Source organism: Symphodus melops (genome assembly GCF_947650265.1).
Source record: "Symphodus melops genome assembly, chromosome: 8".
NCBI classification, from domain to species: Eukaryota; Metazoa; Chordata; class Actinopteri; order Labriformes; family Labridae; genus Symphodus; species Symphodus melops.
The window spans coordinates 1,146,313-1,163,166 of record NC_136698.1 but is presented as its reverse complement, the minus strand read 5'-3'; the positions used below and the strand labels follow the sequence as shown (position 1 = coordinate 1,163,166).

Here is a 16,854-nt window from a genome sequence, read left to right as displayed (position 1 = left end):
TGGCTTCAACGTGAGCTTTAATCAGACTACACGTGTATCCATGTTTCACTTTTCGTTTAACTTTGAGGTCCTCCTGCAGGCCTTGGCTTTTAAATTAAAACTGGGAGAAAAACATGAATTTATGAATTCCTTCACGTTCAGGGTCACATGAGAGGAATAAGTCTTTAAAGGTGTTCACAGTCAAAAACAGGTAAAGAAACTCAGTGAATGGTATTTGATGGATTTTATTTGGGAATATGATTTATACTCTCAAGGCACCTCTTAGGTGTGTACGTAACTTTTTACTATATGTACAATACAAACATGACTTTATACATGAGTTAGATAGGGGTACATATGAATTTACTGCATATATTTATGTATACATAAACTGTAAATATAGATAGATATATTTGGACTGTCAAACAGCTACAATTTCAATGCCATCAATTGTTTACATGCAAAAGTAAATTGTAACTAACTGCATTTTTAATCACATTTGAATTCCATAATTTTACATTTAAATCATTTTTATGCTTCTTTTATTTGTGTTTTTCAGAATAGGAATATCTCACACTCGAGCGCTGGATATCGTGCACAATCACATGCTTACCGTCCAAACTGTATCCATCAGATACTTTTAAACATTAAACATGTGGTGCTTTTGTTTTGAAGGTGGACAAACAGTTATTGTTTGTTTTTCTAAATGTGGACAGCCAGAAGTGTGATGCTTTTATTTTAAAGGTGGGCAAAAAGTAGTGTAATGCTTTTATTTTGAAGGTGGACATTCAAATAGGAAATAATGAATCAAGCTGATCATGTCGCTGATATTGCATGCTGATTGGACAAGCTGTTAATCTGTACTTCACTTTCCATTTGAATTAAACCTTGCTTTTATTTTGAAATGAAATAAGGACCTTACGTCAAACAGCTTTAAAGGAACAGTAATAAAGGCGAATGTGTGATGTCATCAGGTGGACATGACTTGGTCTGGTCTATCGATCTGTGCTATCTACAGTGAGCCTGAAGGGACAAAATACAAACACATGCGATTAATGCGTTAACACTGACAGCCCTATAAATATATATATATATATATGTATATGTATATATTTGCATGTATATGTATATATAGACATAAAGTGATATAAGGTGAGTGATGGTGAAACCACCAGCATGTTCTTTGTCCGGAGTGTCACTTGACTCTGTTGTCCAGGTGACAGTACAGGTACATGGAGAAGATCATGGCAGCAATCTGAGGAAACAAGATGGCGTCAATAAATAATAATCAGCTTATGTGAAGAAGTCTCCGAGTCGTGGACTCTGCTGAGGGAAGTTTCCTCGTTCATCGTCACAAATAGCGATGACTAAATTGACACAGTGACGTCTCGTACTTGGGGATTTTAAAGCTTTATATTTGCAGCCTTTTCTCCGTGACGTTGATTTACCTCCAGGACTCCGATTCCTGCCGCGATGCCTCCCACGATGTTGGCCTGCTCTTTGAGGGTCTTCAGGATGGGTTCGAAGCAGCCCTGTGGACGAGAGGACAGTCTCACAAATCATCCCGTAAACAATGACGACTTCATCAGAACACACTTTATGTGTTTTAATAAATCCTTTTAATTCATTAACAACAACAACAACAAGACGGGCCGTTGACGAGACGAGCTGTCTGTCTCTATACTTCAGCTCTGTGATTGGCTAGTGACGGGTAAAGGGTGTAACCACGGATGGATGGATAAAGCTTCTTGTGTATTCGGTCAAACCTTCACGGCGCTGCGCTCCGCCTCCGCCGTGCTGCAGGTGGTGCTGTTTGTCGAGCAGCAAGCGGGCGGCACATTTCCTCCGTTCTCCTTTTCATACTCGGAGCCCAAAAAGTCCGTGTAGTTGGTGAAACCGCAACACTTGAGCTGGGAGACAGAGAGAGAGAGAGAGAGAGAGAGAGAGAGAGAGGGAGAGAGAGAGAGAGAGAGAGAGAGAGAGAGAGAGAGTAAACAATCAACCTCCACAGAGGCTGAATGAATCTGAGCGACCATGACACCTCGTTAACATAAAAGGTGCGGAGCTATCGTCAACAACAAAAAGGTTCATCGTGATTAAATTTAAGCAAATAATAAAATATTCGACTGAGCTTCATACGGTGAAGGGTAAAGGAATATGTATTTTTTGTTTCACTAAAGCTCACCATTAGTAACCTTTGACCCCGGTGAGAAGGGAAGTCTTTGTTGGTAAAGATAAGAGAAGAAGCTCCCGGAGCTTTAATGTGCAGCTGAGCAAAGGTGAGCCCGCAGACAAAACGCAGACGGAAGATTATCCACGAAAATATGGACCATTATCGGCTTTTGTTGGAATTTACATTTTGCACTTAAGGGACTCACATTTGTAAAGTGGAGTTCAGTGAAGGTCAGAGCAGAGTCTGAAGTGTTTACGATTAAAACACGCCGGCTCGGAGCTTTTTCATTCTCTGCATGTTTTTTTGTTTTTTTTAATTATTGATTGTAGCTTGATTTCCCTCCACCCGAGGAAGACATGTTTTTGATGGTGTCTGTTTGCAGGCTGAATAAAATAAAAAGCACTGGTCGTATTTTCATGTGTGGAGTGGTTTAACGTGGACCATAAAAGAACCAGTTAAATTTAGCAGCAGATCAGGTTCTTATAATTTTAATGGAACAAATGAGGTGCATTCTGTTGGAGAAGTTCAAAGTTTATGAGTCAGTTTGTTGATTTTATTGCAGAGAAACTAAAACACAGGAACTGAATTAAAAGCCTGATGATGTGACCTGGGACATTTGGCATGCATGCTGAGCGAGAGAGACTCGCTTAGTGCAGTTCTCTACCTCCGTCATGGTCGTGTTCCACATCTTGGTCACCACTGGTTTACTGCCGTACTCGGACTTCAGGGCAGGGGTCGCCCACGCTCGGAGGATGCCCTCAGCCTGGACACACACACACACACACACATAAAATATTACAAGTACACCACTCATTACTTTATCTGCACGACAAAGCTCCCTTATTGGACGTGCAACATCTTGTACAAAGTCTCTGCAGAACTGCACAACATCGCGTCGAGTCCTGCAGGTTTTCTCCGAATTTGTAAAATCCGCATTTGGCGTTTTTTTTTTCTTCTCTCAGAAAATGTGCATTAAATTAAAACACACGCTGACGATGGACACTCGTGTTTCGCTTCACTTTTAATTCTTTTTTTTAGTTGGAACCCATCAGGTAATATCTCGGGTCGATTATAACCAATGCAGTCGGTCGTCTCTCATCTGGAAGGTCGATGGTTCGATTCCCAGTTCCTGCAGGCACATGTCTGATGTGTCATTGTGCAACACGCTCAACCTCAAATTTCGTTTTCGTACGAATGTGTGCGCTGTAAAAGTACTTGGAGTCTTCAGAAGACTAGAAAAGCGCTTTACCAGCAGTGTACTGGTTTGTGGACTGGGCTGAGACCAGCAGCTTAAAGGGAAATCAGTAGCCATCCTTCACACTTACTATAAAAAGGTTTTACATCCTGAAAAAAACCAAAAAGCAGCCTGAACAGCTCTTAAAGTGTCTTTCCGTGTCATGAAGATGAGAGGACTTAGCATGCAAACGGTCTCCAGTGGATGGATGTAACACACCGAGCTTTTACTGTCAGAGGCCATCACTGTCTACACACACTGAAGTCTGCACACGCTGTGGAGTCCCATGAAAATAATAAAACACTGCAGCAGATTTCACGGGCGGGAAAGAGGTAATTCTCAGGGAGTCACCTATTCATCAGAAATTAAATAAATCTTCTCCCACACAAAGCACCGGGGAAATAAACAGCCCTCGCACCGACACCTGGGAAAAAAATGAAAATAAATCAAAAATTGACCGAGCCATTATTCTCCGTTCTTGTTCTCCTGCTTTTTATGGTCCTAAACGGATGGGAGGGGTCACATTTACATATATATTGATGCTCCTGATGGCTTTGGTCACGACACATTTTGTGTTTCTCTAGACTTTAAAAAAAATCCAGGTGACATTTCAGGCAGGAGGAGAGTCACAGGTTCACTCCCCCCCCCCCACATCCTCTTCTCTTCTGTATTTTCCATTTTGATTAATAATCCCATCGCGTCCAGTCACTCGCACAAAGAGGAGAGAGAGTTCCCTTTACTGTAGGTGCACGTGGACGAGTGGAACTGTGTGTCTATTAACTGTATTATTTCCTGTGTGTGTGTGTGTGTGTGTGTGTGTGTGTGTGTGTACAGTGAAAGGGCCAGGCGGACGAGATGCCCAAGGGGATGCTGGGATACATGCCACAATTAAAAATGCCCCCCAAGAATGTGGGAGTGCGGCTGAGATCAGAGAGGGTTATTACCAGCCAGCTAATTCATCACTGTCACTCGGCAACGCGCCTCACTACATCCCGTGAAACACACACACACACACACACACACACACACACACACACACTCCCTTACACACTGATATGAACCCCTAGAAATAGACACACACACACACACACACACTTGCTTACCTGTGATATGAACCCACACACACAGACACACTGAACTGCTACAAACACACACACACCCTTACACACTGATATGAACTCTTACACACACACACACACACACACACACCCTTACACACTGATATGAACTCTTACACACACACACACGTGGAAGAGGCAGGACAAAGCCCACAGTTGCAGGCTGCACAGTGAGGCGTGAGATAATAACACGTGTGTCAGTACAGTAACGTGAACACGTCGTGCACACATGATGAACGTCTCCAGCTTCGTCTTATTGATCTCCTCTTGTAGCTGTTTTTGAAATCAGCGTCGATATCTCCTCCTGCTGCTAATTGGTTCTTGTTGTTAAGAGGAAAAAGCAATAAGGCTGAGCGTCTCTTTGTTAGAGGACGAGGCATCAGTCACAGCTCCAGACGGCTTGTGTCAGAAAATAATGAAAACTGAGAGGAAGTGAGAGAATATGACTTCCTGTCTCAGCTATAGATCCAGGCTTTGTGACGAAACATCAGATAAAAAACGTTGACTGAACTTTCAAATAAAACGTTTATGAGTGATCTAAAGGAACATGAGGACTCCTCAAAGACCCCCCCCCCCTGTTTGTCTCTTTGGCCTTGTTTACGCTGCACCTCCAAATCTGATTCTTAGCTCATCCAGATTCGATGTGGTCTGAACACAAAAAGCCACATGAGATCAGATTTTTCCAAACCTGATTCCGTCAGATCCGACTCACTCGTCTCGGTTGCTTCTGTGTGTGTGAATCCTCGTGTCCCCCCCCCCTCATCCACAGTCAAGCTACAGACACAGTGTGGAGCAGCTTCCAATCCAACCCAACTTTATTTGTGAAGTACTTTAAAACAAATACAGCGGACTCACAAGAGATAAAAAAAAAAAAAAAAAATCACCGTCTTCCTCGTTGTCTCAGGAGAAGAGACGTGTTTGAGGTGCTGAGGCAGATCGTTCTGACCCGGTTCAAACCCGAGCAGGAAAGCACGAATGACTGAAATAATTTGCATGACTTCGCTCGAGTCTCGGACGGCGAGTGTGAAAGAACCACGGTGTCAGAGAGAGGCGGGCTGCAACCAAACATTATGTGCGTTCTAAAACGGGCCGCTACATGACGAGGGAGCCATCGTAACGTCTCCACTGCTAATGTAAAAATATTGATTGATGCGTCTTTAAATGAAAAGTAATTGGAGCTAATCATCTCGCACGCCTGACGTCGGGGGAAACAGCGATGTGTATTGGGTTTCGTTTTGGAAATCACATTCCTTCACTGTTCGGGGGAGGTCGGCGTGATTCATTGAACGCCACGCCATCACATCCATTCCATTCATCCACTGTGAAGACCATATCACACACACACACACACACACACACACACACACACACATAATAAATCTCCTCCCTGGTCACTTCCCAATCACTTGGCGGAGAAAGAACAACCATGACCACTGACGGCCTCTCATAATGCCTGCTGGAATAGCTTATTAAATCTCCGTTATTCGGACCTCCTGAAGGTTATTGGCTCTTTGGCGAGATGAGCTGTGAGGCCCCCGGTGTCCAAAAGGCTGATTTACACCTCGGATAAGTAGAGCACAAAGATCAAGGCTTTATTTATCCCCCACGCCTCTGTCTCTTACTTATTGACACCAGCAGCTATATATATGCATATTAGATGTATATTAGCCATATTCATTATTCTGATGCCATTGTGTTTACTGTGTCTTATCAGAAGGCAGGAGATGGACAGCTGCTCTCGCACACTCATATCCGTGATGGAGCTGAAGATGTCCTTTGTGTTTGTAATGAACAGATGACGCTAAAGCCAACAAACAGAGCGTTAAATTGACTCTAAACCATATCTATGATCTCCTTAAAGAAGACAAATCTATGAGTTATAGCTCGCACTCCACCGCACCTTCTCTCTCTCTCTCTCTCTCTCTCTCTCTCTCTCTCTCTCGCGCCAGATGCCGTTTCATTTGCTTGCACTGGTTAACTCAGCTTGTGGAGATGACAGGCGAGAGATAGGGTCAGATTTATCTCAACAAAGACGCCCGAGCATCATCACCACCAACTCAGCCTCCAAGGACACACAAAGCCCGACACGCCGCGCCTCCGTGTGTGTGGACGCAGACTTCATCACGACAGGACGGGGCAGAGAAAAAGACAAAAACATGAAATGGACAGACGGGAAGACGAGGTTTAAGGGACATCTTTAAAGAAATCTGCTGAGCGATAGAAACTCAATCTAAAATCTAAATCTACATCTAGCAGCGTCCTAACGTTCTCCTCTCCTTTTTTTTTATTGATTTTCATTGACAAGCTTTAAAGTTTCTCAGCAGTAAAACACCAGAGTGAGTACCTTCAGATGGGGCCCTATTAGGGATGTTTCCTACGGTCATTGCAAAATGTGCACATACTTTGTCAGCCGTCGGGGGCCCCTAAGTGGTCTGGGGCCCCCAAGCGGCTGCGTGCCCCGCCTGTTGACAAGCAGCGCCTCTGCTCCAACCCGTCGAAGGAGTTAAGCGCAAGCAGCGGAGAAAATGGTCGTTTGCTGTGCGGTCATTTGATCGATGTTTGGGGCCTGACGTGAAACCACGCGATCAGAATCAGGCAAAGAAAGGCCGACGGGCTGAAGGAGCGACAACCGCTCACCGACAGCCGGCGGTGTCATCGGTGAGTCAGGGAGTTTACGGGAAAAGAAAAATCTGATTGTCGGATTGTCGATGTTTGTTTGGAAACAGAAAAGCTGCTTGATGATGTGATGACTACAAATTCTCTTTATCCGCAATTCTGCCCCCAATTCTGTCCTGGGGGGGGGGGGGGCCTTCTTCCACCTTTTGGCGCTCACTGCGTCTAATTCATTGTCATCATCAGGAACGTATTAGTTTGAGTTCACGCGGACTAGCAGCAGGAAATGTGAAACGTGTGTCCATGTAAACACGTTAAAACATCCGGATGCTTTGTTGGTGTCTAAGTAAACGAGCGAAACACTGAAATGATGCTCCCTATAAAAACGATGATGCAGTCTGAGATGTGTGCAGCTGCTGCTTAACTGGTTTAAGCAGCAACACCAGCATCGTTCCCAGTCAGCGCAGAGTCCTCATCCTTCTGTTCATCAGCTCCCGGCTGCAGATGGAGGTTTGCTAGATGAGCTCTCTGTCTGCCAGAGACTCAGAATCATCGTCTGATTGGATAAAAAAACTCCACTTTATATTTTCTTTATTAGGGAGCCGGTCTTCACTAACCTCCTTTTACATAGCTCATTTGAAATCCTTGTAATTCTTATACGTGGCACTAAATGGAAATGGGGCACGTGTGAGTGTGTGTGTGTGTGTGTGAGAGCGAGCAACAGAAAGAGAGGGACATATATGTAAATAGGCTGTTTTGCATATAAAATGCTTTAGCTACAATATTCCAGAATAATAAATTGCTCAAAGTTAGAGTCGCGGCGCGGCCCCGGGCCATCCCAGAGTCATTAAGTAGCCGAATGTAGTGAGGCGGACATAAAGCCAGTAATTCAATGATAGTCGCGGCTATAATGGAGAATTTACATGGAGATAAAATCCAGAGAGTGGGACGCGGAGGTGAGAGGGTGACAGAGAAAGACAGCGAGGGACGATAAGAATTAAGAGACAAAGGAACGGGAGTGAAGAGGCGGCGAGGGAGGAGTGGGGCGATGAGGCGGTGAATGAAAGGAAGAGGCCGAGGTGAAGGAGGTGGGGAACTTACGAACGAGGAGTAAGCAAGAGCCACCACTCCGGCCGCCAGTTCAGCGATGAAGATGATGAGGACGATGGAGAAGAACTGCAGGGATGGAAAAAAGGAGAGAAAGTGTGAGAGCAGTTTACTCAAAGACAGATGATGAAAAAAAAAATCTTTGTTGAGCAGTTTCCAAAGAACGAATCAAAAGGTGCAACGATGAATCAACAAGGCATCAAAAAGTCAAAAAGAACCTGCAGGAAAAATACCAAACATCCCGCATACCTGAAGACATGGCCGCAGGAAGTGGGGGCGCTGCAGCACCCCCTAGTGGCGAGGGGGAGATTTAAAAAAAATGTAATATAAGTATTTATGCACAATTTATAAATTCTTTATGAATCTTCGGGGGAAAGATTTTGACACATGTAGGCTATTACATGTATTTTTTGGTTTTGATTGAATTATTTTTAGGCCTAATCAACACAAGTTGACGGAAGTTACGTTGTCTACGTCAGGTAGGCTCGTGGCTGCAGACGCCGAGTGAAGTGAAAAGGTTCCCTGCCCGGTCCATGCCCGGTCTACGAGTGTCACAGTCCACGGTGTAGCATCATGTTGGACTAAGCTCCAGTAACAAACAGGAGACATGTTATCAGAGACAGAAACACTGACTGAGTTACGTCTGTGCCTGCCCGTCTCTGCGGCCTCCGAGCGCACGTTCTTGCGTCTTTTGGAGACACGGGTCCGCAGACCCAGAAAAGACTCACAAACCTTTCACTGATGCATGCCCACAGAGACATCATGAACTCCCTGGACATCCGTCCCCTCATTAGAGACTTTATTTCCACGTCCCCAGAGCGCACCTGGACATGTGGACACCTGTAACCAGGGCACCGTGTCTGCAGCTCAAAGTAAGATCATGGTGCCGCCGCGCACCTTCATACCTCTGCTGTTTGACGTCACGCTGTCGTGTTTTTACAATGTGCTGGGGATGGAGAGCGTGATTTTGATCGTGTGTTCTGTGCGTCATAGATTTGGAGAACTGTTTAATAACGTGTAAATGTCGGAGAGTGTTTCCTTGTGCTTCGCGTAAAAAGGTTGGAGATGGAGAAAAGTGTTGTTTTGTGTGTGTGTGTGTGTGTGTGTGTGTGTGTGTGTGTGTGTTATGAATGTGGAGAGCTATTCAATAACGTGCTCAGATTGTCTGAGGTTATTTCTTTGTGCTGTGTGTAAAAGGATGTTGAAGCTAATAGAGGTGTGTGTGTGTGTGTGTGTGTGTGTGTGTGTGTGTGTGTGTGTGTGTGTGTGTGACAGGTGCTGTGACTCAGGTTGATGTCAGCTGATCAAACCTGTTACATTGTTAAAGTGTTGTTGTGAAGTTTAAGTAACAGTGCATATATTCATCTGAGACCTGATGGTGTGTGTGTGTGTGTGTGTGTGTGTGTGTGTGTGTGTGTGTGTGTGTGTGTGTGTGGCCCTGGCTGTGTTCACTGAAGGGTGTAAGACGATGACGTTGGTGAATCTTAATCTATTTATTAACGTTTAAACATTTAAATGTATATATTATAAAAGTATTCTAAATAGGCTCACAGGGTTTTTGTCCCAAAAAGAACAAAAGATTTTCACAGCATCACTCTGTTCAAAATAACTTCCTGCGTGAAGATCTGCTGAATGTTCCTCCTCTCTTCATTTGCACTTTTTAAAAGTTTCATTATTGGTCACAAGATTTTTTATTTTTTGGTCCTCGTAAGCGTTTACGTACAGAAGAATCAGAGGGCAGAACAAACACCTAGCTGAGGGAGGGGCTACTGCCCTTTGTGATGTCATAAAGGTAAAATCTCCAAACGGCCTGTTTGAGCACACGTTTTCCGAGAACTTCTGAAATACTTCTTAAAAAAAACCACTTTTACCATGAGCAGCAGGCACTTGCTCTCCTTATTGGCTGCACAGAAGCCCAGGAGCCCCAGCAGCACCAGCACTCCCCCGATGGCGATGCAGAAGAAGCCCACGTTGACGAACTGCATGCCCTGGCCCGAGAACGGCCCCAGCAGCTCCAGGAAGGAGCTGCCGTCCACGCTCACCCAGATCCCCATGGCGAGCAGGGTGAGTCCGCCCAGCTGCAGGGAAAATCCAGGACCACATGATCAGCATACATTTTATGCTAATTCCTGCAGCCGACACAGAAATCCCCTGTCATTCATCAAAGTGGGATATTGAACAATTAGCTTTCCGGAGGGCGTCATTCGAAGCGAACAGCGGCGAGGAAGTGTCGTTCATTTATTTGCCTGGCAGTCAGTCTGCAGGGGTCAGCAGCTCTTGAGGAGGTAATCGGTTTTGGAAATGAGAGGTCGTGTTACATCACAAACCGCTCTCCTGCAGGTGACACGGTGACACCTGGGTATCACACCCTGCATTCACAGAGAGACGAGCTGCCTCAGGCTCACGCTCAGCCTCTCCGGACACAATGATCGCTAACCTTCCTTTATCTGCCCGCTTCCCTGATCTGTCTGTGGCAGAAGGCAAAGTCAACGTTTAGGCCAACGGTCTGATACGGGGTCGTAGCGCGGACGTGTGGAGACGAAGGTTTGCTGTCTGAGTTTTTGAGCTGCGACCGCATGGACACGAAAAGACAAGCAGGCCGTGATTTCATTTAGGAACCAAACCTGAAAAACCTGCTCGTGGCAAACGGATCAAAACCATGTCACATGTTTCATGTTACCATGTGAGACTCTCATATAGTCCCCCCCCCCCATCGGTCTCTCCTGCCTCTCTCTCTCCCTCTCTGACCTTCTCCTCCACCCTTTTACCCCTCTCCTTCCACTCTGTGTCTCTTCACTCTTGAGTCATTTCTCCTCTCCTGCTCCTCTGCAGAAACCATGTTTGAAACCTGATATTGTCTGTCAGGCTTCATCAGGCTTGTTGCAGTCAGGCGGGGTGGGGGTGGGGGGGGGGGGGGGGGGTGGGGGGCTCTGCTCCACGTCAGGGCCCCGACACTCTCCTGTCAGACGCTGATGCCTCCCCCGAAGGTTCGTCTCCACCTTTCTCTCCCTCAGTCCAAGTCTTTCTCCTCTCCCCTCTCCGTCTCTTAAAACCTGCTCAGCGCCGTCATCGCATCGGAGGCTAAATGTGATTCGACAAGCATCTTCCCCTCTCCACGTCCACGTGGGCCACCCTCATCCCTCAGCTGCTGTAATTAGAGCTGGCACGCTGTCTTTTTTTTTTTTTCTTCTTAAAACGGCTAATCCCGTTAATGGCGTGCCGTATGCAGGTGGATGCCCTGTCAGTTTAACATCCTCGCGGCAAAAAGGGGGCTGCGAGTAAATCAGGGTTCTGAAAGAGCAAAGAGGGGGAAGAAGAAACATGGCCCCGTCCATGGAGATGGGAAATATAGCCTATTAGGGTCAGAGAAGAGGGGATGAATGAGAGGCTGCAGAATAGGAGGCCATGGCCTCCAAAGGGGGGGGGGGGGGGGGGGGGGGGAGAAGGGGGGGGGGGGGGGGGGAATGGGACTGTCCCAACCCAATTCAAATGGAATTGCTTCTCTGTGAAAGGGCTGGAATGAGAAAGACGTCAGTTGAGTATAAACCCATCTTCATGGGTCATTTTACCGAGAGCAGACAATCTGATTATCTTCCAACACTGACGCTGGGTCTGCGCACACACACACACACACACACACACACACACACACACACACACACACTTCTATTTAGAAAGAGCAGCACGACAGATGTTCACTTGAGGGTAAGGTCCTACAGTCTTGTAAACCACCGTGCCTGTCCCTTCTGAGTGGGTTTCACCCCGCGCGCTCGACCGCTGACATCCTCCCTCGCCGGCTGTTCGCACGCCTCCCTCGCCGCAGGAGAGTTTGTGTGTTTATCTGCAGATTGTCATCTGACTTTTTACGCCTGTCTGAGGCCGTTTGATCGCCACGTGTAGATGTGTTTGTGCTCTCTCATGATGAAGCCTTAAATCAGTCGTATCACGTCATGAAACAATGAACCACGAAGTTGGACTCGAGATAGCCGCCGTCTGACACGTGATAGCGCGGCACGGCGTAGCTCGCCAGGACAGGACGCCGCAACAATAGAGGACGTCCAGCCGAGGTCGACCATGGGGCGGAGCTACGTGCTGACATTAGTCCCAAAATCTACCAGGTATGTAAACATGGCACAAAGTGTGTTTGTATTAGTGGTGTCGCACGGAGCTTCACGCCGCCCTTGATGGTCGAAACCTGGGCTCCCACTGTCGCGGATGAAGCTCCCGACACGTGTCATTGTTTTCTGCACATTCCCCATGAGTGCTGCTGCTCGATAAATCTGCTGTGACAGCTGTGAAAGTCAAAGATTTACCAAAAAAAAAAAAAAAAAAAAAAAGCAGCAGAGGGAATATTTACGATTGGCGGCGTCTCTATGCGACTCTTATCGAAGGTGGTAAAGTTGCATCACAGAAGTTGAAATGCAGCGTGTCGTCTTCACCAGCTGAATCGTCCTTTTATCATTCTGCTCCACTAGCTCAGAGGGAGGGGGGGGGCAACGAGGGGGGGGGGGCAACGAGGGGGGGGGGACTTTTAGAGCTGCCGCACCACATTTATCAAACAGCAGCACAAATGGGGAACGTGTGGAAAAGGATGACATGTGCCGGGAGCTTCATCTGTGACAGTGGGAGCCCAGGTGGGCAGATTCAGCTTAGCCATCTCACAGGCCACATTAGTGATCAACATTAAGCTGAAGACGGAGGTGGAAAAAAAATTACAGCTGTGGAAGTTAATGAGATGAAAATTGCCAGAGTGCATCATCGACGTGTCGCGGCTCAGTGGTCTGAGATGTTTGTGTAACGTCTCTGTTTGCATTCACACAAATGATTTTTTTATCGGAAGGCTTTTTGTTTGTTTGTCACCTCGCCCCGTGACTTTCCATGCAAACATTACACACAACCCACAAACCCCCCCCTCACCCCCCCTCACCCCAACGCCATCCTGAAGCCACATTTACGAGCGTGCAATCAAAGCAGAAACATACTCACAAAGATAAGCAAGTTGAAAAAGACCATCATCAATTTGACGAATGTGAAGCAGCCCATTTTAATCTGCAATAAAAGGAGGAGATAAATTATAGCACTCTCATTAACACACACACACACACACACACACACACACACACACACAATGTGTAAACGAGGGCACTGACAATGAGTGTTAATGATAACACACAGCTGCAGAAACAGTAAAGATATGTGTTCACGGGAGAGCTACAGGACATTCAGCTCTTACCCTTTAATGTGCTAATGCGTCTAAAACGTCCAAAGCAGATTCAAACCTCAGTCCGTGTCCCGGGAACAACAGGAGACAGTCCCACAGAGACGATTCAGAGTCCTCTGGTCCTGCAGCTCAGGTGTTTCCAGGTGAGCCGACGCGAGTGCAAAGACTGTCCCGGTGTTTGTGCTCAGCGATGATATCCCGGGTCAGAAATCTGATGAGTGCTTCTCCTCGGGCTCTCTGGTGGAGTGAGCGGAGGGGACTGGGTGTGGCCCCGGAGGACACACACACACAGGTGAGAGCAGGTGAAGGTGTTGTTCAGGTGCAGGCTCGAGTGGCAGCTCTGACCCCTGCAGGTACGCTGTGACACTCATCAGGGGGGACGACGTCTTCGGGTTGGTCTGCTGTCGAGCTTTCAGACGCTGAAACGACAAAGAAGATCCGTCTGAAAACTTGAGACCGGAGAGCGATGTGAAAAGTGAGAGGGGAAGTAATCCGCTGCTCAAGATATAAATATGACGTGCGTGATTAAGTGGGTCAAGTGTGGACGTGTCCTTTTGTTAGAAGGGGAATGTTTGTCCTGCTCCCTCTCTCTCTCCAGGTTTCTGTTTCTCTCAAGAGAACGATCAGAAACACAAAGTCTATTTTGACTTCTTCTCTTTGGGAGCCAGTGTGCAGAAAACCTGAACGAGCTGCTTCAGGACGACACAAGAGTCGGGTATAACACTGGCTTTACAACAGGGTTGGAAAATAACGTATCAGCCACTGGGACTGATAACACGATGATGGAAGAGAGCGTGCAAAACAAATGTGGATGAATGAAAATAAGACCTGATCGTCCTCCTGACTAAACTTAAGTCACAGCTTCATTTCAGTAACGTTTGCTTCACGTCAGTAAAGAAAGAGTGTCTGCTAACTGAGACGAGCTGATTAAGCTGCAAATGAACCTCGACTGAGAGGCTGGATAATCGATTGGCTGTTTAAAAACCATGTGACGCCCCGACGCTGCACGCACAGAGGAGAAGCGGCGAGGGATTCATGTTACGTTACTTTAATGACCCTACATCGAGCCAATTCACCCGTCAATAAGAAATAAAACAGCTGGATGATAAATGGTGAACGGACTTCAGCAGCTATCATTTAGTCATTTATTTCTGCCCTGCGAGTGTAACAGGGTCATATATATGTTTGTGCATTTTTCACTGTTTGTTCTTAATTACACAAAATTACCTGGAAGTTGTCTGTTAAGTGTTGTTTTGTAGTCCGCAGGCCCTCCTTCATTGTTTTCTTCTTCTTTGGTTTTTAGCATGTATTCGTTTGGCCGCCTCCCCTCTGCCTTTTCTTACCTGTGTTTTTATCACCTTCCATCCTTTAATTATAACGTTATTTTATGGATGTTTATGTTTTACAGTCTATATGTTTTATAGTTGATTTAATTGAAATATTCTCAGTATATATTATTTTATTCATTAAGGAGCATAGCTTGCCGTGCACAGCAATTTAAGCTAGTTTACATGCACGTGCATTAATACGTAATCTGGAGCGGACTGAGAAGTTCATCTGGAGTGTTTTCTTTCCTTTCTGTTTCCAACCTGTCAGATTAAAGAGTTTAAATCATCCCGGTGTCACAGCATAGATCTCACACGATTCAGAGTTTCACCGGTTACATTCGCCTCGCACCTCCGAGCAGCTGCCTTCCCAGCAAGTCGACAATCAAGCTCACAAAGCTGAACGGGTGTGAGCCTTCACTGCGTGCACACGGCTGGAAGACGTTTGCATAATAACCAAAAACGTTTCATGCTAAACACGAGAGAAGGTGCTAATCTGGTGAGGTTAGCGTGCGCTGCTGTGAACTGTGAGAGTGCCAACATGCTAACTGGTGTGTAATGAGCTTCAGTGCATGAATATGATGATTCTCCGTGTTTCTATCTTCTCCTCTTAAACTAACGGAGTCGCTGTGGCGTGAAATTTAAGTCAATTTCATGATAAAGTTGCCCCAGTATCTATGTGGTGTATTTACATACAGGAAATAAAGGAATATATATTTCTATGTTTATCTCATGACGCCTCTGGACTAGAAGAAGGCAGCAGCTGGACTTGTTCAGACCGCTCTCTGTTCAAAGCGTCCTCACTCATGGCGTCCTGTGTGGATTATAGTGAGACTAATCAAACCAGCACAGACCCTCAGATCCAGATACCTGAGATCTCATCCTGGACAGGACCCTCTCCACTCTGCCTGGGTCTTTAGCTTTTTCTTAAAGGTGCAGATCGAATGGAGTCTGGTCTCCACTGGGGGGCGACAGAGGAGAAGAGTCGAGTTCGAGACTCTGGGCTCTGTTGTTCTGGTCTAACATGAAACATTTCCCAGGATGTTTTTTTTCTCCAGGTGTTTTATGGAGGATTTTGATTAATAAAGACGTAACGCTCTCAGCGCTCCTCTTCAGCTGAGCAGACACGTCCAGCTGTTCTGATACGCAGAAATGTCATTCTAGAGTTACATGAAATATCAAACATGTGACATGAAGACAAGAACTAATAAAGTGTTGAAGTAGTGATTATGTGCACATTCATACGTTGCTCTGAAGCTCCTTTATATAAGACGATGTTCTTTACTGATCCTGCAAGGCGTGAATCCAGTTTACACTCAGTTATTCAACATGCTACACACACACACACATGAACACACACACACACACACACTCATGCACACGCACACACAGGATCCTGTGCACTGATGGAGAGATGTCAGAGTGAGGGGGGGCTGCACACAGCGAGCGCTCCCGAGCTGCTGAGATGCAGTCAGGTGGAACTTAACTGGACACCTCCAGATTATGTCCACCACACTGGAACTCAAACTAGCAACCCTCCGGCTCCCAATCAGAATCCCTTCAGACTGAGCTTCTGAGCCCCAGAAGAAGAGTGTCACTCGTTATCTGTGATTTTAAAGATTTGACCGTGACGCAGCCTGGCGTTTTATTGCTATAACTAAAGGGAGAAGTGCCGACTGCATTTATGAGTGTGAGAGGCACTTCATGAGGAAATAATAAGAACTGTAAGAAAACAGCAGATAAAAGGAGGAGTGACCTCACCTTCATTTAAACAAAGACATTCATCCTGTTTATGACTCCATAGATGCCACAGCATCATCTCTGCCTTCTGGCTGCTCTCTCTTTTGTTCATCCCTCCTTCCTTTGTTCCTCTGAGCGCTGCAGAGCTCCCCGCTGACCACCAGAGGGGAGTAGTGAGCTTTCGAGGCAGCAGTCAGCGTTTTGCACTCTGCTTCATTGTTTGTCCTGCAGCTTTCAACTGGTGCTCCGTGTTTCCCCGAGTGGAGGAATGTGCTCTTCTTTGTTCAGGGAGTCGGGGAAGGAAACCAGTATCTTTTTTCCCAGTGCATTCACCATTTTTACTT

The 16,854-nt window shown here is 46.2% G+C and overlaps 1 protein-coding gene across 1 annotated transcript; it reads right to left on the bottom strand.

The window, feature by feature from the left end:
• Positions 1 to 1,084: 1,084 nt before the first annotated feature.
• Positions 1,085 to 13,848, bottom strand: tspan1 (tetraspanin 1). Its single transcript, XM_079350936.1, has 8 exons — positions 13,458 to 13,848; positions 13,211 to 13,273; positions 10,096 to 10,302; positions 8,219 to 8,293; positions 2,817 to 2,915; positions 1,746 to 1,889; positions 1,428 to 1,511; positions 1,085 to 1,234 (listed from the first exon to the last, which is right to left on the bottom strand). The coding sequence occupies exons 2-8, from the start codon at positions 13,265 to 13,267 to the stop codon at positions 1,175 to 1,177; spliced, it is 726 nt and encodes a 241-aa protein (XP_079207062.1). The 5' UTR covers positions 13,268 to 13,273; positions 13,458 to 13,848; the 3' UTR covers positions 1,085 to 1,174.
• Positions 13,849 to 16,854: the final 3,006 nt, after the last annotated feature.